This window comes from Rhea pennata, chromosome Z (genome assembly GCF_028389875.1).
Source record: "Rhea pennata isolate bPtePen1 chromosome Z, bPtePen1.pri, whole genome shotgun sequence".
NCBI classification, from domain to species: domain Eukaryota; kingdom Metazoa; phylum Chordata; class Aves; order Rheiformes; family Rheidae; genus Rhea; species Rhea pennata.
Window position 1 is genome coordinate 8,913,749 of NC_084702.1, and position 23,782 is coordinate 8,937,530.

At 38.6% G+C, this 23,782-nt stretch overlaps 1 protein-coding gene across 1 annotated transcript in view; it reads left to right on the forward strand.

The window, feature by feature from the left end:
• The window catches only part of DGKQ (diacylglycerol kinase theta), a 129,600-nt gene extending 107,191 nt beyond the window's left edge, over positions 1–22,409 (forward strand). The window contains exons 18-24 of the mRNA XM_062599716.1: positions 1,017–1,165; positions 2,496–2,677; positions 4,344–4,444; positions 11,067–11,213; positions 12,731–12,842; positions 15,085–15,237; positions 16,385–22,409. Of these exons, the coding sequence (XP_062455700.1) occupies positions 1,017–1,165; positions 2,496–2,677; positions 4,344–4,444; positions 11,067–11,213; positions 12,731–12,842; positions 15,085–15,237; positions 16,385–16,483 (943 nt within the window). The 3' untranslated portion in view covers positions 16,484–22,409. The remainder of the gene's footprint in view (positions 1–1,016; positions 1,166–2,495; positions 2,678–4,343; positions 4,445–11,066; positions 11,214–12,730; positions 12,843–15,084; positions 15,238–16,384) is intronic.
• The last annotated feature ends 1,373 nt before the right edge of the window (positions 22,410–23,782 follow it).

Sequence of the window (23,782 nt, forward strand, 5' to 3'; positions counted from 1 at the left end):
TAAAAATTTCTATCTTGACTTATGGAATTTGGCTACAATTGAAGAATTAACGGGGCCTGCCTGATCACAGCTGCAATGTTTCTGAATATAAACAACAGAACATGATGTGCTGGTAGGGAAGCAGTAACCAACTACTTGACTTAACCAACACAATTTTGTTACCAGCTCCAGAAAACCGAAGATGGTCATTGTAGTTTACTTGAAGTAGGCTAGGATTTCAGCACTGCTTTAACAACAATTCTTGACAAGCTCTTCAAAGAAATTTTTTTGTAGTTTTCATCAGAGAAATGAAGCTTATGCAAGAAGCAAGTAAAACAACTAGTGCAGACTAAGTTTTTTGTCAGTACTGTATAATTCCATTGTCCTTCTAGTGTAATTCAAGCCACAACTCAGGTAGTTAATTAATGTTGTTAAACCCATAGATTTTTTCTGTAGCTTTATGGCAAAATTGCTTCTTGAGAAATGGGTGTTAAAAATTCCTTTATAGGATGTCTTCATACATGGGATGAAAATTCACAAAGTGCGAGAGCAAAGAAGAACATCGTACTATATGCTGTACTACAAGTGCTATGAAAACACCATGCTTACAATGTAGAAAAGCACTGATTCGAGAAACCTAATGAAAATCTCCACAAAGCTTTAGTGAATTATAGATGTTCGGTTTAAAACTATGAATAGTTAAATCTCTGGTTTTGGTGAGAAAGGAACTTATTAACTCCATTAACTTAATTATAACCAGCTGTGAAAAACCATAGGAAATTGGTTTTCACTGTTTCTAAACATGTAAAAGGAAGCTTATGTAAATCTGTAATTGGTTTTCACTGTTTCTAAACATGTAAAAGGAAGCTTATGTAAATCTGTTGGCTTTGTTAAATTTGATCTTGAAACTGAGGATAGAGGAAAAATCCAGTAATTACTTAAGAATGTTTTGTTTTAAGTAGCCTGTTGAGAAACTTTGTCTTTTCTATACTACATTGTAACCCTTCATCTTCCTTCTGCTCTATTTCTAAATGCAGGTTTCACACATTCTCTAAAATCCCCTCTTTCCGAGTACTGGTATGTGGAGGTGATGGCACTGTTGGTTGGGTTCTTGGTGCACTTGAGGAGATCAGACACAAGCTGGTGTGTTCAGAGCCCTCCGTTGCCATCTTACCTTTAGGAACAGGTGAGCTCTCAGAAGCACTCGATGCATTCTGAACTCACTCTCTTTTCATTCTCATACTGCTTTGTTTTTAGGGTTGCATGGTCCTGAGCTCCGTTCCTCTTCTGAATGCAGTTATAATTAGCATTATTTACTAGTAAATTTGTTATTTGGAGAATTAAGTGTCGTCTTAATGCATGTGGTTTGGGATGATAATTCAGTATTAAACTGAATTATCAGTTCATGCAGCTTAGTTATTTGATGATGAGTTCTCCATATTGTTTTGAGAAGGGTTAGCTGCTGGGGAAAACATGCTGTCACAAGCATTAAATCTAAATAATGAACTTCACAACTTGAGTAGTGGGCAGCAGAGAACAGAACAAAGATTCAATTTTGCACATAGCTCAGAGTTGTGTTTAGATTTTATTTTCCCTGTTGTCATTTTGAGCTCAGCAAGTGTTGGCTCATGTAAACTGATGGTCATTTTCAGCTTGTCACAAGTGAGAAATGTAGGTACTTCAGATGATTGATTTCTGGTGTATCCATTGGGTAAAGATCTATTCTCACTTATTTACCCTGAGGTTGTATCTATCACACAAAATGCACATAGTTTTCAGTATGTAGTTTCTTAATTTTGACACTTCTGAAGTGGCTTTATTCTGTGGTGTCTTATGACAGTTGCATCCTCTGTCCCAGAAGGTAGACTAGCCCCTAGTGCTGAGATACTGCTTCATGCAGTTGTATATTGGTCCAAGAGCTTGAAATCCAGCTGTTAGGTGGATTTCCACCTATTATTGTACCTGATGGTTCTGCAGAAGGTTTATTTTAATTTCCCTATTTGCTATGAAGACGCCAGCCATGACTCTGTTGTAGCCAGTGCTGGATAACAAATGCCATGTTCTCTTTCCAAGGTAGCGTTGATTTCAATTTCTGAACAGATGAGAGTGGAACTGGTGTTAGTGTGGATGTGTCCAAATAGGCAGGAGTTGGAGGGGGGAGAATATTCTCTCTTTGACAGTGGCAGATGCATCAGCCCTTGCTGGAAAACAGTGAGGTCAGCTGTGCTCCTCCTTGTTACCCCTACCACTACAAAATGTTTCTCTGTCTCTTTTTGTGAAAAGTCTTCAGATGAGACAACATGTGTATACATGACCTAAAGCATATATGAAACTGTGGCAACACTTAGGTATTTTTCATTCTTACTGACTTTACAGTCTGATCGTACTATTTTCATGACCTACATAGGGCATTTTCTTGTGATTTGAGTTGCAGAAAAGGACTAATTGGTTTTTTTGATGCTTTTTGCTAACTAACTAAATGCAGTCATATTTTGGGGTTCTTCACCGTTGCCCAGGTAACGACTTAGGGAGGGTGTTGCGCTGGGGAGCTGGCTACAGTGGAGAGGACCCCTACTCCATTTTGATTTCCGTGGATGAGGCAGATGATGTACTTATGGATCGCTGGACTATCCTTTTGGATGCCGAAGAGCCTGTTGAAGGTGCAGAGAATGGTGTGGCAGAACCTGAGCCTCCAAAGGTGAGCCTGGGCACCTGTCGGGCTTGATTCTGAGAAACTGTCGTTCTACTGAAAGTTGCAAAGAAAATGGATTTAGCCTAGTATAATCTTTTATTGCTCATGTATCTTTGTGTGTGGCCCTTAGTAAGCTCTTCCTTAGCAAACATGACATATGTCTGAATCTAGCACTTCAGTTTTGATAGGACTAGTTGGCTGCCGAACACCTTTTTCAGTTGTTTGTCAGGAAGTATCTAATGGAGGGTTTAATGAAAAGATTCACGAGACAATGGCATGCCAATTTGCTTCACTTGGGAAGAAATATATTTCTGAAATGAGGAAAGCTTTCTAAAGGAAGGCCAAACACTCCTCAGAGGTGTGAAAGGGACAGAAACAGGCTCTTTTCGGTGGTGTTCAGTGACAGGACAAGAAGCAATGGGCACAAACACAAGAAATACTGTCTGAACAGGAGGAAAAAAATCTTTACTGTGAGGGTGACTGAGCACTGTCAGAGGTTCTCCAGAGAGGTTATGGAGTCTCCTTTCTCGGAGATGCTCAGAAGCCATCTGTATGCAATCCTGGGCAATATGCTCTAGGTGACCCTGCTTGAGCAGGGGGGGTTGGACTAGATGATCTCCAGAGGTCCCTTCCAACCTCAACTGTGCTGTGATTCCATGATCGAGACTAGTAAAACTGCAGTGTTGAGCAACAAACCCAAGTCAAAAGAAAAAAAAAATCTACTCTGATCTTTCTTTTAACAGTTGAGAAAAATTACTATCAATTGACTATCAAACTAATATACACAGGAGATGAATCTTTTGTCATCTCACTGCCGTAGAGATATCTGTCTATGCTGTATCTTTTTTAATGTTTATAGAGTGACAGTCCCCCTTATTCTTACCACTTCTTTCTATTTACAAAAATTGAAAATGTTGATTGGAAGTGGTGATTTAGAGCTTTGTTTGAATCATAGTTCAGTTTATTTTCAGATGAAACAGACTAAGCAATAGTACAAAAAGGAGGTGGAGAAAAGAGAGTAGAAAAATTGTAAAAAGGTCAGCCCCTGTCTTTAACTGTAGTTTAGTTACTTTAAAATTCTATACATTAAGTTTCAGTTTGAGAATTGAAGTCACTCAAGTTCCACCTTTTTTTAAACTTGGTGGAGACAGGCTATATTTGTTCTGAGTGCCTCATCTGTTTTTTAAAGATGAAGGGTCAAGAACTAGGATAGAAAAAGCTATGCAGTGAAGTGGCATGCAAAGGAAGAATTAAGAACAAAAATAGTAAAAAATGCATCTGAGTAGGTGAAGTTGAGTTCTTTACTCATCTAGCATAAGTTAGGTGGTAAATCTTCAGTGGTGTTAATGTTCAATGAGTTAGATTCACTTTGAAAAGTTAGATTGTGATATTTCTGCACTTACAGGAAGTATTTTGATAAGTTTCTTGCAATTAAGATTAAATTTTGACATTCCAGATAGTTTAGAAATATTTACTACATGTATCAATAATTGCCGATATACCTTTATTTTTAGCGAGGTATCTCTGGAGCTTATTGTCTTAAGTCTGTCAAGGTGAAGATGATTTAGAAGAATCATTTACATAACATACTACTGCTGAAAACTTTTGGTAACTCTTAGTTTGTACTGTAAGCCTTGAAATAACGCAGGGATTTTTTTTTTTTTTTTGTCAGATTGTTCAGATGAACAATTACTGCGGTATTGGCATCGATGCAGAGTTGAGCTTGGACTTTCATCATGCTAGAGAAGAAGAACCAGGGAAATTTAATAGCAGGTAGTCCTCAGGGAAAACAAGGGTGGGGGGCAAATATTTGTTGTTGTGGTATTTCATAATTTCTGATTTATACTATGACTGATCATCTTGAAATGCTACAAATAATACTACTTGAGGCAAGACTGGCATAGGATGAATTAAATTAACTATGAATTCTTACGCATGGAATTTATTTATTTATTTATTTATTTCTCCCAAATGAAAAAGACAGAGTAGTGTTTGGAAGAACTGTTGTAATTATTCAGGATACTTATTAGCCAATATCTTCAGTATCAAATTTCAGTGAAATTTCAGGATAATAGACATACCTCTTATTCAAAGCCTCTACTAGAAAGAAGGTCAGTTCTGCTACAAGAGTAATAAACATGTTGCTCAGAATATCTTTGTATAGTTCCTACGCTGCCAGGGGTTTTGCTGAGCTGAAGACTTGGTTACTGCTATGGTAGTATCTACGTGCTTGTAATAATGATTAAAAAAAAAAATCTCTGAATCTTATTGAGAAAGTGTTATATCAAAGATGTGGCTTGAAGGCTTTGGCCTTGCTAACATGCAGATCAATCAATAAAAATACATATATTCCCTGTAATAAGTGAAATTGATGAGAAAAAAGAATTGCATTTATGTAATTAATCAGTAGTTCTTTACAGAAACCATTTTTGGCAGCCTTTTATTCTCTTGTGTTTGTGAATTAAATGTCCTCTAATTTGTCTCTTGGTGGCCAGATCTAAACAATTACAATTACACAATATTCAAATCCTTATTATTAAAAATATTCTCTGACTGATTATAATGATGTTTACTCCCATTTCTCTTGCAGTATTCTGTCTATACAGCTCTCATTCATATATATTTTTTAAAATAGAATAGTAGTAAGATTGTTTATAGTACATTAATTACTATTAGTAAAACAGGCAATAGTTTGCATTTCCAGTCCACTGGATTGCATAAGTAATAACATCATCATAGGTAATAATGTCATATAATATGTGTGCCTATAGTAGTGCCTAATCTAGTATATAAAACCATTTCAGAATTATTTGAGAAATTAATATGAGAATTATGCTTTAATATACTATCTGGCTTTGCAAAGATGGATCCTTTCCTTATTGCCACTGTATTAAAGCATCATGCTCTGACCTTTATTGCCTTATGTGCTTTTCATCCTTCGAGTCCATCTCAGCCAGTCCACAGGGTTGCAGCATCTGCAGTGCAGTAGACAGTGACTTGGTATCCTTCTTGCAGACCTTTTACATATGTATTTCGACACAGTGCATGGAGGATGTTGTGAAGGTATTGTGGGGAAGGGGAAAAGAAGGAGTTAGATATTTTTTGTGATTTAAGAGCTTGAAAAGAAACATGAGTTAATGCATTGATGCTGAGGTAAAGTGTATAGTCTTGCAGGAGCAAGTATGCGTATGCAGTCCAGTGGTGCTGACACGTAACTGCAGCCTTTCAATGCCAGCTGTGACAGTGGTTGTTACAACTGCTGACTTTCCCCTTTCCCAAGATGTACATGTTTGTTTTATTTCTTTCCATAAAATAACTAGAAAGTGTCTGCCTGAGCCCAGATGCAACAACTGGTGATACATGAACTGTGTCTTGTTTGCAAGATGGGAAGTTTCGTGTTGTGGCAGTAGAGACTGTGGGTGCTCCTTAGAGGAAAAATGGGTTTTAGCACTCTGAATCAAGACCTTAGGCTGCTAAACAGACTGACAACTGTGTGCTCTCTGGCATCTCCTTGTAGAGTATCTTTCCATGCTCAGGTCTCCTTCAGCTAGCAGCTCACGGTGCAATGGTGACTTCCCTGCAAGGAATTCAAACCCAAACTCATATCACAGCTCAGACAGAAGCAGTACATGTTTTTGCTGTGATGCTATTTCAGTTGTTAAGTGCCATGCTTTGTGAGTTTTTTTTTCATAGTGTGAAACTAAAAATGAGAGCATCTGTCTTCATTGCCCTTTCCCATGGAATCTTGCAGCAGTCTTCAGAGGTCCCTGTTACAGGAGAGGCCACATCATCTTTGTGCCATCCACACTGAACACTGCTGAGACAGCCCTTCTTATGGTTTGAAGGTTAGGTAGAGAAAATACTCTGCCCAATTAAATGGAAGTTTAAAATCTTTTGCAAAGATACAAAACTATTCTGTCTTTTGAGGACAGGGAAGTTGATAGCGTTGGTCATTCGTTTTTTCCTTTGTGGGATCAAGAGTGCTGCAGGAACTGCTGTCTGACTCACTTTTTTCCACTTGGGTCCTCTCAGTGTGAATCTGGTGATGTTCTTTTCTGGTCAGTAAAATCACCACAATAAAATCACCCAAACAGATGCTAATTGCTGGTCCCTTAACATTTGCAGTAGTGGTTTCCTCAGTATGGGATAGTAAGATTGCTGGATTGGATAGAAGTGTCTTCATGTTATTTTCCTTGATAGCTTTCTGTGCTGTGTGCTGCAGTTATGAACACTTTGTTTACTTCTGAGAGGTGCTACTTTGCTAGTTATTACTGCTCATGGGAAATTGCAGTTCATTTTAAAAGTGACTGGCACATAGATTTCTTATATAGCACCTTTAAAATTTTTTCTGCAGCCTACCCTTTCTTACAGGCAACAATTGAGAAGAGCTCTGAAAAGTCTGGATTTTTGCATCAACTCATTTGGCTTTCTAGTGACTCTTGAAGGCTGGCTGGCTTGTTTTTTGTTTTTTTTCATGAAAGCTTGAAAAGCAGTTGTTGATGGTCTTGCTTTCTCTTGCCACTGGAGATGTACATTAAAATTTCACTGTAAGTGGCAGTATAAAATACTTAAGCTTCCAGTAAGTTATATATAAATTTTGATTCCATCAGTCTAGTTACCAAGTACTTTTGAAGAGTCAGAAAACTTAAGGTAAATTAACAAGCATTAACACCTCCTCTTTACCCATTTTCTGTATTGTTCAGACTTAGGCAATTTGATAGTGTTTGATATAACTTAGTATCATAACTTAATCACAAATAACATACAGAAAGTGTTGTTCAGAAGCACTTCATTGTTTTTCGTTTGTTTTCTTTTCCAATAGAAAGGTTAAATTCCAGGATGTAGGACTGATTGTTCTGCACACTACAAAAGGCTAACAAAAATTCATCAGTGTTCATAGTGCAGATGATAACTGGGCATAGCAATAATGATCAGTACAACCTTGGATATATTTTAGTCAGTCCTGAGAATCTGCAGTTTCTCTTTGCACCAAATACCTTCTGCAAAGTCTTTTCTCACTTCATTTTTTCTTCTACACATGTTTCTAAGATACCATCTCCATTTTACTTCAGTGCTGGTGTTTGAAGTTGTTTTATTGGTCTAATGGACAAGAAAATAAGAATTTTCCTACTAGTTATCTGCCTGAGATAGCCAGTGTTGAGTTAGACAACAGTAGAAAATACTGAGATGACAGAATGATTGCTTTTGAGCTCTATTCAATATTTTCTTAAGTAGTCAGTAAAATAGAAGTTGCGCAAGAGCTGGTACTAGAGCTTTCTCATTAGTGTTAAGTGTATTTTCCATTGAAATGTGTGGTCTTACTGAAATGTGTGGTCTTGGCTCTTTGGAAGCTTGGGCTTTCTGCTGTTTTTAGACAATCTGGAGGTGAAATGTACCTCTCCTAGCCTTCTTTAATTCCCTTGCGGAGGTATCTGTTCCTTTTTTCTCCCTGCTCTTAATTCATTTCCTGCTCTGCTTCTGTGGAGCCCAAGCTTATTTATAAGCTGAGGCCATCAGGGTGCCCATGCTCTCCCATGATGGTAACCAGTTAGCATTTTAGTCAGATACAGGCTCACAGCCATTGGGCTTAGCCCAAAGCTGTCCCAGCACTGCCTGACCAGCTCACCCAGATCAGGTCTGAGCAGCTCCTTAGCAGCAAGTTTGGGTAGAAGGTGCCAAGACAACCCTTTTTAAAAAACAAACAAACAAACAAACAAATAAAAACCTTTTCTTTTAGCTGGCTGATGAGCTGTTGTAGCTGATGCTGGAAAAGCTACGCCATCATTGCCAGTTGCTCTTGGAGCCAGGGTGCTTTTCTTTGGGATTGCAGAGGTGACACATGTTACTGAGGTTGTTGTGATGCTCCCGGTTACTGTGCAGCACTTTGGATAAGCCATGCACTTGTTGTTTTCCTTGACCAGGCATTTCCTCTCTACCTCTGAGGCAAAACTGACATCTTTCCCTTAACAAGGTCCAGGCTGTGATGAAGAGCACTAAGGTGGGAGCAGTGCAGCCATCTCCCTCCCAGGCAAGGAGGGCAGCGTATCAGAGCTCTCTCTCTGCAGCAATCCAGTAGCACTACAGAGATGCTTATTGCTTGGGCAGCAGCAACAGAGATGATGCCACATTAACCTAATTAGGCTGATGCTATGATGTCTCTCCAAGCCTGTCAGGACTTGGTGATGGGACTTGGTAAGGGAAAGAGGCATTCTTTAGCTTATTCTGTTAAGGATGAATATAGGATTGCGATACTTACAAGCACTTGTTTAATTTCATAATCCATGAAACTACTCCCATATAGGATCCTCTTTTTTATTCCAAGATCTTCAGTTACCTGAACCGAAGGAGTATACCTTTTTAACTGTCCTTCTAGTAAGGTGTAGCCTTGTGAATTTGGTCAAAGGGGCATTCAGCAATATGTGATGTTAACAGTATGTGGAGCTCATCTTTCGTAGGAAGACAAATGAAAGAGTGACATCACTTTGAATGGTGGATCAAATCTCCAAATTAGTCCAGCTAATAGGATGTTAAGTGAATATTTATACTCTGGAGAACCTCTCAGGTAATTCTGGGATGACAGACACCTTGCAGGTGTTGCAACCAAGCTGATACAGGACTCACTGGCTCCATGGGAAAGGATGACCTAAGATCCATGCTGCTTCTCCATTAATGTCATCTGCATCAGTGACCTGGAGTGTGAGCTGTGCCTCCTAATATATACCTTGCACAAAAAAAGATTTGGAGATTGCTCCCAAGGATGACTTATTTCTTCCTGCCTTTCTATTCAACTTCAGCAAAACTATCAGCAAAGTGTATATAATCAACAATTTCCTTCAGGAGACACTGTTCTTTCAAATAGGTGTGCAAGCTAATGTGTAATGGGCTGCTGCCAGCCGGTAGGACTGAAGCTTCCACTTACACTGTCTCCCCTAATCATGTCCCAAATATAGATGCATGAAGAATGGTGGTGCCCCTCTGTAGCAGAGGATGTGCAAAGTTCACACTTACAGGCTTGGTTAGCCATTTTAAGGATAACATCTTGTTACAAGAATCAGTTTAGTCGTTCTTATTTGGTCACAGTATTCTAGTAAGAGATATGAAAGGAGTGGAATACGTATGCAAGCATGGAGTGATAGAACTCTCTCTGGTTTTCACACTTCATCACGGGATGCCATGCCCAAGGTATCCAGGCTCTGTGGACCTTAGCAATCCATAGCAGTTCTCTTAGAAGTCATGAAATTCATGACTTCTGGACTTACTGTACTGTGCTATACTCTTTCTGTTTCTGAAGCTTGTTTCTTCATGGAAGAAAAGTTAATATCCCTTGGAGATACAGAAAATGCCATGTTTCCTGTCTATATTCTTTTATTTTTCAGTGATAGTTAATGCATTCAAAACAGACGAAGTATGTCTTAGCGTAGACGTATCTTTTGGCCTTGTCTGAAGTAGAAGCGTGTATTAAATCATGTTATGTCACAAACCTCTAATTCTGTGCTATTTAAAACTGTTAGCGCATAGGACTAAACATTCCCAATGTGGTAATTGAAAGAAACTGAATAGCCTCTGTCCGAAAAAGTTGATTATAATCCATGTGCTGTATTGACTGTCTTCTCCACTTGAATGTCTGCATCATTTAGACACTGCTGGAGACATTTTGCACAGTTGGATTCCAGTGACACCCATGTACTAATAGGATCAAATAATGGAAATTCATGCTTCTTATTTTCAGTTTTCCTGAAGACAATGTATCCCAACATTTCCAATATAGAAGAAAAGACAATAAGTTTAACTGGCATTCGTTTACATTACTCTTAAAATATTTCGACCTTTCTAAGGATGCTGTGAGCTCTGTCTTATTTTTTGGACTCTAAAATTAGAGATGTCAGAGGTCTATCACAGGTCAACATTATTAAGCATGTTTTAAGTTTCTACAGCTGAGTGTATTTACAGTAAATTAGCAATATGTAAAGTCCAAGCTTGCTAAGGCTTTTGTGCCTTAATTATTCTATTGTTGCATGATCAAATATTTGAAAGTGTTTCATGAAGAAGAGGTATTGTAGGTCTTAATTAAAAATACATTTTTTGCAGCCCAGAAGTTTACTTTTCAAAGAGGTTTTGCATTCAGGCAACACTTTAAGGATTTTTCCATGATAAAATCTTGCAGTCTGTAATCGACAATCTGTATGATTTGTATATATATGATTTGTCTCTTGAGTAAATGGTATAAGTAGTAGACGTTTGTTTCTAGAATAAAGCTAGTACAGTCCACAGAAATTTTTAATTGAAAAATTCTTTAAGCATACCTGCTAGATGACAGTGTTATCCCATATATGAGGAAAAGAATGCTACGCTGGGCCTTATCTATTTTAGTAACAGGATGCTGATCTGCTTCTAGGTTTCACAACAAAGGAGTTTATGTGAAAGTTGGGCTGCAGAAGATAAGTCATACCAGAAATCTTCACAAAGACATAAAGCTTCAGGTGGACCAGCACGAGGTGGACTTGCCAAGTATAGAAGGACTCATTTTTATTAATATCCCCAGGTAAAAAGCAGAGGAAGATCCTCTTGTTGCATATCTGTTTATATGTATGAAAATGCTGCTTGATATTTGAACATCACCACCATTGTTAAATGGTCTAGGTTGATAAATGACTGTTACTGGATATTCTTGATCTTTGTCCCCTCCACAGCCATAGCTTTGCAGCTGTGCCTAGGAAAGCTAACTCTCAGTACTGTTTTGACCTCACTTAGTGGAACCCCCTTGCTTTGCCAGTGCAACCCCTCCACATTTGTTATTTCTTCTCCTGTGTCCTAATATTAATCTGGAAGGATTTCTTCACCAAAAGTACTCAGACTTCTTGGGATCAGCTTTGTAGTAAAACATGGGTTTTTAGGCATGGTCAGTTGGCCTTTTGCTTCTGTCCACTACCATTTCCCCCCTCCCCCAAACTGCTTGAACCCTTGACCAGATTTCACCAGCTGTGATTTGTGGAAGAATCAAAGGTAATCAGCTTGCACACATTTTGTAGCCTGCTGGAGACCAGGTACCTGAGCATCTCCTCCACTGATGGCCCGGCAGGATTTAGTGGTCAAATACCATGTAGGTCCAGTTGGTCAGTAAGGATGTGTGGGGTGGCTGCGCAATATTATCCAGGCAGCTTTTAGCAGCCAAGTTACCATGGGAGATGGGGGAGGGTTCTCCTGATACCTGCAGGAGCCTGGAGTTATTGCTGTGGAAAAAGAGGGCATGAATCTGTAGGAAACCTGGCTTCCTTATATTTACTGGTGATTGCATGGGTTTTTGTTTCCCAGAAACAACAGGTGATCAGTGCTGCCACACCATAATTTCCAAATATACAGTTTTCCTAAACTGTCCAGATCTCTTTCCATTTTAGTTTGAAAATACATACACACATGTATTTATATGAGAACTGTGGAGGAAAAAGACCATGATTAGCATTGAGCAGTCAATGTACTAAAAAAAACAGGAAAGTGATTTGAGGAAGGAAGGTTGATACGTTACAGAAATCAACCTTTAGTTGTCAGAAGCATTTCTGAGGATAGAAATGCATGAAGAACTGCTAAACTACTAGTAAGTTTCACCAGATACAGAAATAAAAATTTGATGCTTTACCTTCAGTTATTTACTTTTAAATTCCCTTCAGTAGCTTCTATGAATACTGTAAAGATCAGTAAGGTCAATGTTAACTTTTTAATCCTTTGAAGTTAAAGGTCAGAAAAACTATAACCTGTATTTCCCAGCAAAGTAAAGCTCTTTGTAGTTACATTTCTTGCATCTCACTTTTTTTTTCTTTCAAATGGAAACTGCTTACTTCACTACTTCTTTCATTCCTGAAATACCTCATCAGAAGTCTTGCACATTTTAGGAAGTTTTCCTGCTTTTACAGTGCAGGATAACTGTGGTGCCTGCCTTCAGCTGGTGGGGAGCAGTGACCAGCTTTTGAAGCCTGACAAACGTGTCTGGTCTGGCTTCAGTGGGGTGCTAAGCAGGAGAGCCTGGCACCCGGGGGTGGTCACCTTGGTGTTTTCTCTGCGCAGCTGGGGATCTGGAGCAGATCTCTGGGGATCGGACAGTGACAATCGCTTTGAGAAACCGCGGATCGATGATGGCTTGCTCGAGGTTGTTGGCGTGACTGGCGTTGTTCACATGGTAAGTTGGTGCCTCAGTAAGAGTCCTGCAACTCTCATATCCCAAGCAGCACAAGGAGTAGGAGAAACACATTCCCTTGAACTGGCAATGAGCTTCTCTGGTAAATGCATTTCCTGCAAGCAACTTATTTTTGTAATAACTAGTCCATTGCAAATATTCAATCCTTGAAAAATGCAAACCAATGTTAAGGCTATTCCAGCATTTATTCAGAGTCTTGTTGCCTCGTGTGGAAATGGTTTAGAACCAGAACTGATGAACAAGGTTGACTCTTATGTGAACAAAGCATCCAGGCAGCAAGCATTCAGCTGTGACTGCTATGCCTGTGCACTGACTATAGTGGCCTTTATCACCTGTTTTAGCGATCCCTGTCTAGGTGCCAGACTTCAACAGATGAAGTGGAAACAGAAGGAATCTGGAATAGGATGTGAAAAGTATTAGAAGAGTAAAGAACTTGTTAAAGTGCATGGGAAAATGCCTAATGATTTAAGCAGGCATTGAATCCCCATATATACGTACATGTACATATCAAAAAAACCAGTCCTGTTTCTCATGAAACTAAGAAACAAGACTATTTTTTCATTCAAAAATAGAAATGTCAGTTACACGAAACAATGAAAAAGCTGAAGTAAATGCAATGCATTTGTTTGTCTCTTCTCTAATAATAAAGAGATACAAAGTAAAAAATAATAGTAATTAAATAATCATAAATAATAAAAGGAGGATTAGAATTGGCTTTCTTTTGTATGTTCTGTGCTTTCTTTGTTTTTTGTCCTTTAAATATGTTGATATATTTTGTTAAGGATAATTCCAGAAATTCTTTATACGTGTATCTCTTCAAGCTGTTAGTTATGTAATGTAATGATAGCACTTAGTGTCTTTCTTGCTTATGAATAAAATGATTATGTTGTGGATGGGGACTATAAAGCTAGCTTATTTCAAAATGCATTATTTTTATCCATATCATGGTGCCAAAAACAAACAGTTAGAGGATGAAAAACATTATTTTAATGTTATGAGAACACTCATTCTTCACATACGATTTTTTGTAAACATACTGCTATACTTCATCACAGTCAGTCTGCCTTTAATTGGCAGAGATTCCTTTAAGACAAGTGGCTTTATAATTATCTGCCACAGGCTACCCAATATCTTTCTCTGAAAATCTGGTGCTAGTTGCTTTTGGTCTGCATGCTACATGAAACAGATATGTCAGTACTGCAGGTAATACTGTGTCTCAGTTTGGTGCAGCTTTAAGTCTTCCATGTATGAGATATGTGTTACAATGGCCTGTTATTAGCAGTGGTGTGCTGTGAGTTAGTTTTACTTTTGTATTTTAAAATTTCTTTCACTATTTTAAGAAATATGTTGCTGAAAAAGTACGATGTGGTCAGGTAACTAGAGACAACAAATCCATATAACCAACAAAAATGGAAAGGTGGGTACTTAAAATTGTGCAGCTCAATCTTTGGTGTCTGCCAACTTTGCAGTTTTATAATTTAGTTCTTTTAAGGAATGCAAGTATAAAACATTCCATTAGAAGAAGTAGTTTGCTAGAGATCCTTAGAAGTTTTAACTAGTTAGAAGCAACAAGGAATGTACCATTGCGTTGGAATATAAATGTTAACAAACCTGAGCTCCGGCTTTGTACTCTTGTGTTAAGGATTTTACCAGCACGTTTGGTGCCTCTGCATATTCCCCAAGAGGATTTGTAGCAGAAAACTTAACCTTGCTTCGTGTTTTACAGGTAACACTGAGCCAGTAGCTGTAGATGAATATGGAGGTGAATACTGCAAAATTCTCTCTCCATGTTCATATGGTAGAGCACTTCTAGCTTTTCAAGTTTTGCATAGACCAAAGTCCATGTGTGTAGTTAAGTGGTTTAAAAATGTGTTCACTATTTTATGGAGGGAAGGGAGTGAAAGTGAACGAGACTTTTGTGAGCGTGTGCTCCTTTACCAACCTGAATGTACAAATGACCACACTATGTAAGTTTCTTTGCCTCAGGCAGCATTCTGCGGGGATATGAGTTTATCTTCATGCAGTAACTTGAAGGATTAACGTTGCTTCAGCATGTGTATCCCCTACAGATTTGGCTTAAACAGTTCTTTTATTTGAAATTCAAAATTTCAGCTGGCAATATGACTCTATCCATACCCTCTCCCTGCTTTAATGCAGCTAAAGATTTTGTCTGAGCTTCTTGGTTTTGGAGGTGGTTGATATCTTGGATTTTACTTCCTGACAGGGTCAAGTCCAAGGTGGTCTTCGATCAGGAATCCGCATAGCCCAGGGCTCATACTTTCGTGTAACACTCCTAAAGCCAATTCCAGTTCAAGTTGATGGAGAGCCCTGGATCCAGGCCCCAGGCCAAATTATTATTTCTGCTGCAGGACCAAAGGTACTGGCTGTAGGTTTGCCTCAGCAACTTAATTTTGTTTCTTCAGTGGATATTAACATTATTTTTTCTTGCTCCTTGTTGTGCTTTGATGATGGATCTTAATGGAGCTAGTCAGCAGAGTGTAATAACTGTTAGATAAACACATAGCAGTTTCTATAGAGACTGGCTTGAGAGTCCTCTCTGCTGACTGTTTAAGAAAACGGTCTTTGACTTTCAGCCAAGTGATTACTACTTTTTCTTCATTTTTTTTCCTTTGATGATCGCTAAGCAGCATTGCTTGCACTGAAGCAGATCAGAGTTACGAGGGCAATGGAAGTGCTGTAGTGTGTGAGAGGGAGAGTGGTCTGCTGACAGTGCTGGGAGAAGGACAGAGTGTCCTTTAAAAAAAAATAAGCAAATTGAACCGCAAGAGAGGAGGCTCTGAAAAACAGAGGTTTCAGAGTAAATAGTTATCCATTTTCCCAGTATATCTCAGTGTATATTTAGATGGAAAAGATGATTAGCTTCCTAAGAAATAGGTTAATTTTGCTGTTGACTTTGAAATAGCTAAAGGATCATTTCACAGTAGCTGGCTTTCAGCTGCGGCCATGCAGGTCTACACATTTGTCTGCTACCTTCAGATTGCCTTTTTAACTTACAGGTATTTGTTGCTGCAGGCAATCTTAGAGAGTATCTAGCCCTCCTGGTAGAAAGCAAAGGTTCTTGTGGAGGAGAAAGAAGTGAAAAAGAGGGTCATACTTCAGATGTTTGAAAATATATTAAACTTTGTTCTTTTATAACAAAAAAAGAGAGAATAAACCTGAGATTATCCTTCCAATGAGAAACATTTGTATCTTTTAGGTTAGTGACTAATTGTGTGTTCTATACACGTGGGTTTGTATTTATGTTTGCATATATATAACATACACATGCACATATATATGTATCTTGATATGTCTCTATACACATACATGTATAAATTATGTTTAAAAAAAGCAGTTAATCCTATAGCTTTACAAAGCAAGGTGCTTCAGTTAGTTGTGTATTTAAATTGCTTTTTTGTTGCAGTTGCAACATTTTGCTTATTTATTAGTTGCCTTAGATCTGATTGTAGGGTCTACAGCTACTTTGATCCTTACTCACATTCTTTAAAAATTGTCTATTTTAGGTCCATATGTTGAAAAAGTCCAAGCAGAAGCAGAAGAAAACTGGAAGTACGAGAGAGATGAGAACAGATAGCATGTCAGTCACTGAAGGAGGACGCTAAATGGAGACCTGTGGTCACCATGGATGCAGCACACCTACTGTAGATAACCACAATGCTTCAGTGAAACTGAGTGCAGACAACTAGTGAAGAAGGGTTGCTTATGAGCATGCCTTTCATTACATAATGTAGTATTGGATTCTGCTTGGTTATTCAAAGATAGTGCCTCATTGCTGCAAACACTTATCTACCACTTGACTCATCTAAAATGTTTACTTTGGGTTGCTTTTCCATAAACTATTCCCCAGTTTTTAATTTGTGGAAACTGAGGCTAAACACAGACTCCAAGATGTTGAGATTTCCACATCTACTTTTACAAAAACTCTTCCTCTCTTTCCTAGCTTTTCCTTCAAGAAAACCATTCTATAGATGCATCTTGGTATATCATTCCATAAATGAAAATGTGTTCCTTTAAATTTATGTTCATAGTAGCCTCCAAACCAAAAAAAGGCAAAGAGATGAGCTGCTGAGGCCTTCTCAGATCAGTCCAAATAATACAGCCGAAGCAGTGCTACCGTAGAAGAGAAAAATATAAAACGTAAGAGATGATTTCTATAAAAGGAGCCCCATACACTGGGGACAGAGAATGTACTAGAACAGTTGAGTCAAAATATTTGAATTTGGTTTCAATGGTATTTGGACAATATGAATGAAGGGAAAATATCTTTTAGAGCAAGTTATCAGCTACAGTTTAGCTTTTCCCACACTGAGTCAAATCCTGCTTTTAAAGGCATTTGAATTTCACTGGTTACTACTCTAAAGTAAAAAAAAAAAGGAACAAGAAAACCAGAGGCAGTATTAATTATACTGATTTTCTATCATTGAGAAATTGCCTTTGACACCAGACTTCTCTCCTTGTCTTTAATTGTGTTACTTCATGTTTACTTATTTGTCATATGTTGGACTGTTATTTAAAAGCAAACTTCAAAGACTAAAAGAACCATCACTAATTAAGGTAAAAGAAGTACTATTTAGTGATCACTGAAGTAAATTAGGACAGTGATAGGTTAAAGCTGAGCTGAAATAGAGTGCAGTAGGCTTCAGATGACTGGGAATGTGATAGTTGTGAACAGTCATTTATGTAGTGAGCCTTTACAGGTCCTTTGCAGCTGCTGTTCTTGCCAGCAATTGTGGGGCAGGGATTCAGTGACTGTCTCTTCCACTTGGATGAATGTGTGCTTTGAAGAGGTTGTCGCTCTTTCAGCTCCTTTGAGATACGACTACCTCTCCTTGCTTACCTGCCTGCTGAAGATGCTGGGATCCAGTACTTTTTTCATAGCTTTCTGCTAAAGATTGGGGATATAGCAGACCTGTTGGTCCTGTAGAACACTACATGTATCTGCTGTCCATGGCCATGGTCATGGTGGTCCTTACTAACTTCTCTGCTGGTCTCATCTCATCGGGGTTATCAAGTGGCTGGACCCTTCACCCTTCACTCCAGATCAACATGATAAACAAGGTTGCCCTCAGCCCGGTCAGTTACAGTGTGAGGAGCGTGTATGCTTTTCCTGCTTGGGTGCATTTGCTGCCTGGAACTGCTTAAGCTATGCTGGCATATGCATGGTAGTAACAAGCACAACTATGGATGGCATGAATTCATCACTCAAATGGCAGCTTTGGAAGCATTCTTCTGGCCAGTGCATCTAAACACATCTCCAGCTGCTTCAGAGAACTTCAGTAAGACACTGAAGTGTGCAAACATCATGGTTTTGTGTTGCAGCTAAATATGTGCTGAGGCAACCCTTGCTGGATCTACTTGATCAGTGTACACTGTAAGCACAGTGCCAACTTCAGCAGCATTTGATCTTTACCTGTGTTTTACATTTTCCAGTCACAGTACAGATCAGGTGTCAATGTGGGTGCTTTAAAACAGTCATCTATAGCAATAGACAGAGCTATATGACTAAAGCTGTAGAGACAGGCAAAACAGCCAAGCAAGGATGGCATGAGCTGCCTGCAATTTCTCCTTGCCGTCCAGTGATTCTTGTTATTAACAAGGTCTTACTGTTCTGGTAGAGGTGCGTTTGGAGAACTAATACATTTGTTTTCAGTGAAGTTTCCTATTAAATATTTAAATCATTAATTGTTAGGGGTGATCTTTATGGACTATCATATGGGCTACAACTTACTCTTATTGCACATATAAACTAGGCTCATGCTATGAAGATGACTGTGTTAATGGCACAGAGCTAAAGTACTCATCTCTTAATTACTAAACATGGGGGATTGTATCTGCTTCAGAGCCTGGGCAGGAATGGACTAACTGGAGCTCATACAGCATCCTGGTATTGGCATTACAAGTAGGAAGGGGCAAGTGTTGTATTTCAGGGTATGTCTTCTCAGGATGAAGCTCCCAACTTAGGAAATCTTAAATAGATTGCTGCTTATAATCCAGAAAGCCAAAGAATCTGCTTTGTGTCTTTGGGATAGCCGAAAGACTGCATAATCTTCTTACTGACTGCAGACTCTGTGATGGAGAGGAAAATTATTGACTTTCATTTACAGAAAATATTCATAAATTTAAAGTAAAGTATTGGTACTGACCATCCTCTGCAGCCCAAGTAAACAAACCCATCTGATTAGTTTTCCAGGCATATTGCAGCAACTGGCAGTATTTTATGTTCTTGGCTCGCTAAGGGCCGGACTGTCTTTCCCTATCAGTCACTATCTCGTATTACATGAAATAAAATGAAACTTTGGGGTCAGAGAGCTGCTGCTTGTAGCACATCCTCCCGTTGGGGTTTTCCATTCCTCGGACATTGTACAAGCCTGTCTTAGGACAGCATCGCAGTAGCTATCTAGCTCTTGACCTTTCACTAGCAAAAGCATGAATGTGTTCTCACGGCTCCCAGAGAGGATCCTAGTAAAGGGAAGGGAAAAGGGGGAAGGGCTTTTTCCTTTTCTCTTTTTACAGAAAGTGGCTCCCACGTGTTATTTGAGGAGATACGTGCCACATTGGAATGAAATCTTGAGTAAAACACACTTGGCATATAGTATCTCCCTTAGATGATTCTTGGTATGTTGTGAAGACAAAGCAGATTTCTGGGCAGTTGAGATAGCCATGTTCTTGTAAACATTTTTAACAGAAAAAACTCTTGAACTGTGTTAAGACCTTCCAATTTCAGGTACTGTAAAACACCAGTACACCAAGGAAAACATACCTTTTCTGTGTGTGTTTTCATCCATTATGTATCTAAGAGGCACTAAGAAATTTTTCCATAATAATACAAGACTTTCTTGAAGAGAGGTCATGACTCCTTGTATTTAAACATTCTGAGTTAGCATTTACACTGAACAATGTGACAGTAGTGAAAGTACTGGGGATGAGGCTCAGTTTCGTCAAAACAGGTGTTAAGCAACATCAGAGATGTAGAATCGGAGACCATAATCCATAGCATGCTCCTTGATCCTCTCCCCACAGCCTTGCCTTTTTACCTCACCTGCAGACCACAGCAGGCATACTTCATACAACTAATGTCTCTCTTGCTTAGATACTAGATCTTTCAGTAGTGTCCTTCTAGGCTTTGCCAGCATAGGGGAGAGAAGGGTCCTGGAAGTCATGGTGCATATCCCACTATCACAAACAAGGAAAGGGAAGGTCAGTTGCTAAAATCTGTTTTGATGAATAAATGCACCATCTCTGTCCTGAATTAGGGCAACCTAAATTTAAAAGATTTTGGGGATACAAATACTACTTCATTAAAAATGTTGTTTTTTCTTTTGGCTTTTAGGCTTCATTTGGCCAGTTTAAACTGCTGATGCTCTTACTGCATTGATTTTTAAATGAAACTGTATAGAGTTATTTTGCCGAAAACATTTTATTTATATGTTTTGCGTGTCTCTGTGTGTGTGTGTGTATGTGTGTGTGTGTATATAAAATATATGTATATATATACACATACCTCTTAAAAATAGGTTTTACTGTATTTCTTTTTACAGTGCATATTTGTTTAGGTTTTGCTGTGCAGCAGTGTTCTGACAGCACTCACCCCTGGGTGTCTCTCTTTCCACTTTCAGACAGGATGCTGACAGCTTGCTTACTTGCTGGTCCCATTTAAGTTCCCAGCATATATTTCTAATGGGTATGTACTTTCTAGCAAGACATGATGGTAATGAAGTCAAAGCACAACTCTTTCGAATGTATTATCTGCATGTGTACACTTTGAGCTCACATTGCTCTTTGGGGATTTAAATCAAATCTTAATGTGTTTAAAGTCAATGGTAGCATATAATGTAACGCTTTAAAAGTTAGAAGAAGCTATAGCATAGTTCATTGCAAAATGTAAATAGGGAACAAAACCTGAATGAGATATGATAGACAATTACTCATTAATCTTCACAGTTACCTTCTTCAAAGTATTGTACAGGTTTGCATTTCTTTAAAGAGCAAATAATGTGTTTGTTTTGAATTTTAACTCTTCGGAAGTGATGAGCATTTACGCATATTTGGCATATAAATGTGTCATTACTCAAATGAAGCCTCATTGGTTTGAAGAGGTCAGATTGAACTCTTGAGGCACTTTAGAAGGCTTAAAATCTTGAGATGTAGCTGGATGGGTATTTCAGAGGGTGCCATAGTGGCACTAGCCTGTGCCCATGTGCCAGGTGGCTGCCTGCCCAGGCTGCAGTTCTGAGGCTGAGGTCTGGCATGGATGTTGCTTCAGCCTGTGCTGTGCCTCCTACTTGCAACCTCTGCAGGCTCTGCGTTCTCCTCAGTGGCCAGGCTGCCCTCCTGCCTTCCAGGCCTAGTCTTTGCACTGAAGCGATAACAATAATATGAAAAGTGGCAGGAGCTGGTGGTCGGTGATGGAGCTGCTGGCCTAAAACACCAGGGCAGCTGTTGAGCTTGAACCACCGATTATTTTCTACTTCCACCTCAGCCATTTAACAGCTGTGCAGCTTGTGTTCATGCTGGAGCCTTGGCTCAGTTTCAGGCTTTGGCCTTACACTGCGCCTGGATCACTTCACATACTTTTTGCACTTAACAGTAAATGCAGGTTAGATATGCTTAGGGTGTGGCAAAACTGCAATGTTTGTACTTTTGTAAATAAGGGGATGATTCTTTCTACAAATTTAAAGATGCACTTTCAGGTTATGATGAAAAAAAGTCTGTAGAAAGCAACTGTTTAAACCTTCAGGAGTTGCACAGACTACAGTGTCCCTTTATCCCCCTTTCTAAAACTACATTCTCATTTAAAGCCCTGTTTGGGAACAAGAGGAGAGGGTATCTTCCCCACATTGCAATATGTATTTATTTCTGACTGACTAAGAGTTCATATATATTTTTAAAGGTTACAAATTGGCTGCTATTTGAAGAATTAGGATTATTATACTGATTTTATAATACATAATGTTAAAGTTTATTTATAATGTCAACATTTACTGATTTCACACTTGGTTTGTATGAGAGGTCTGACTTAAAATCATTTGTTCCTTTTGCTATTTAGTATAATTTTTTGGATTAACAGTGTAGCCATTGTATGTATGGAATGCAGTGAATTGAATGCAACTTACTAAAACTATTTCTAAATGTACAGTTAGACCAGCAGTTTCAATGTTTACAAGACAGTGACTATTGATTGTAAACCCATACATGTCAGTTGAAACAGTGCACTCTTTTGTGTTTTGGAAGCACTGTTTCTGCTTCCTGTGACAGTTAATAAAACAGTTGCCTTCTGGTTTAGACTCCTCACTATGCCCCTTTGGAGATACTTAGATGTTGATTATGAGCTTTCTGCCATGGACTTAAAGAACAGAATTTGTACTGATACAAGTGTTGTATTGAACGTGTTTTCCTAAAGATTGACTTTATTTTTTGTGAAGATAATTTATGAGAATGGTTTTTAAGCAGTGTGTTGTTTTTGAAAAAATTGGTCTGAAGTCTTGAAATAAATGTGTGTAGATATTAAAGATGTATTCCAAAGCAAAATATTTTAGGGCACTGTTATTGGTGTAGTTATTTCCCTGATTGCTCCCAGTGATACACCCTTTTACATGTTAAAGTGTGGTGGTTAGGAGAAGACTTCATTTCAGGAGCTCTGTCTTCATTTGTATTCCAGGTATTGTACACACTCCTGGTAGTAACTCCAAATGAGAATGCATGTACATACCTGAGTTTTACACATGGAGATTATCGCAGGTTAAAGAGCAAAGAATCCATCCGTTTGCTTGTCTGCAGAAATGTCACAAGTTTGGTGGCGACTGTCTGATTCTTACAGTTATCTCTCACTGTCCACATGGATACGTCCCACCCACCCACCTTTTGCTTTCTGAAGCAGATGAGGCACAAGTCAGGCACATGTCTGTGCACAGCAGATAGAGCTGGCCTGACCATGGTTTCTCTCCCTTTGTGCTGCTGATACTGCCAAATGGGGTAGCAAGAGGTGCTTAAAGAATTACTGAGTATTTGTTGTGTAGTCTTAGGTACTTACCGAACCCACACAGCTCTTGTAAAACAAAATCAATCCTTGGGATTCGTTTCATAGCAACAGTTGTATTGCTTCAGCTTTTTGGACACGCCAAACCAGGTTATCCTGGGGATAGTTTAAATAGCAATGGTGTAGACACTAGCAAGCAACATCTTGAAGAAGCTACAGGTTCTGATTCGTAGGAGGACACATCTCTATTTGAATGCAGAGCATCAGTGTCTGTCATTTGCTAGAGCTCACTGTCCCTCCTACTTGTGAACAACCCACAATATGTTAACTCTTTTCGAAGTTTGGCTTAACTAGTCCTTAAATAACTGTGTTTAACGTTTTTTCACCTCTTGTTATTTAAAGCAGCCAACCTTGAGCATTAGCTTTTTTTATTAATGCTGTTTATATTTCAGGATACTCTTAAGACACCTTTTGGCTTTTCTTGTGAATGCTCTAATATGTTGGTAATAAATTGGCTCGGCTCAAAAAGCAAAGCTAAGGCAACCACTGAACAGTTTAGTTACTGTCTAGTGCTTATTCTTTGTGCATCTGCCTAATAATACCCCCAAAAAGTATAAGCATTGAAGTGGTTGAAAACTATTTCCACATTGTGTGCCTCAAACTAATAAATGCATATCACACATTTACTTGTGGATTGGTCTCAAAAACAGGGTTTCAGTGGTGTACCTTGTTTCTTGATGTTTGTCTTGCAAATCACTATGCTGTGGTAACTTGTCTACAAAAAATATACCTAATGTACTAACTGGTTTAAAAAAAAGTAACTTATAAAAGATGGACTTTTCTCTGATATTTAAACATCTGTTTGTCCTTGGATTATTTTCTTAGAATAATTCTGTATATATTTTGCAATGTGTTTGTGTTTGAC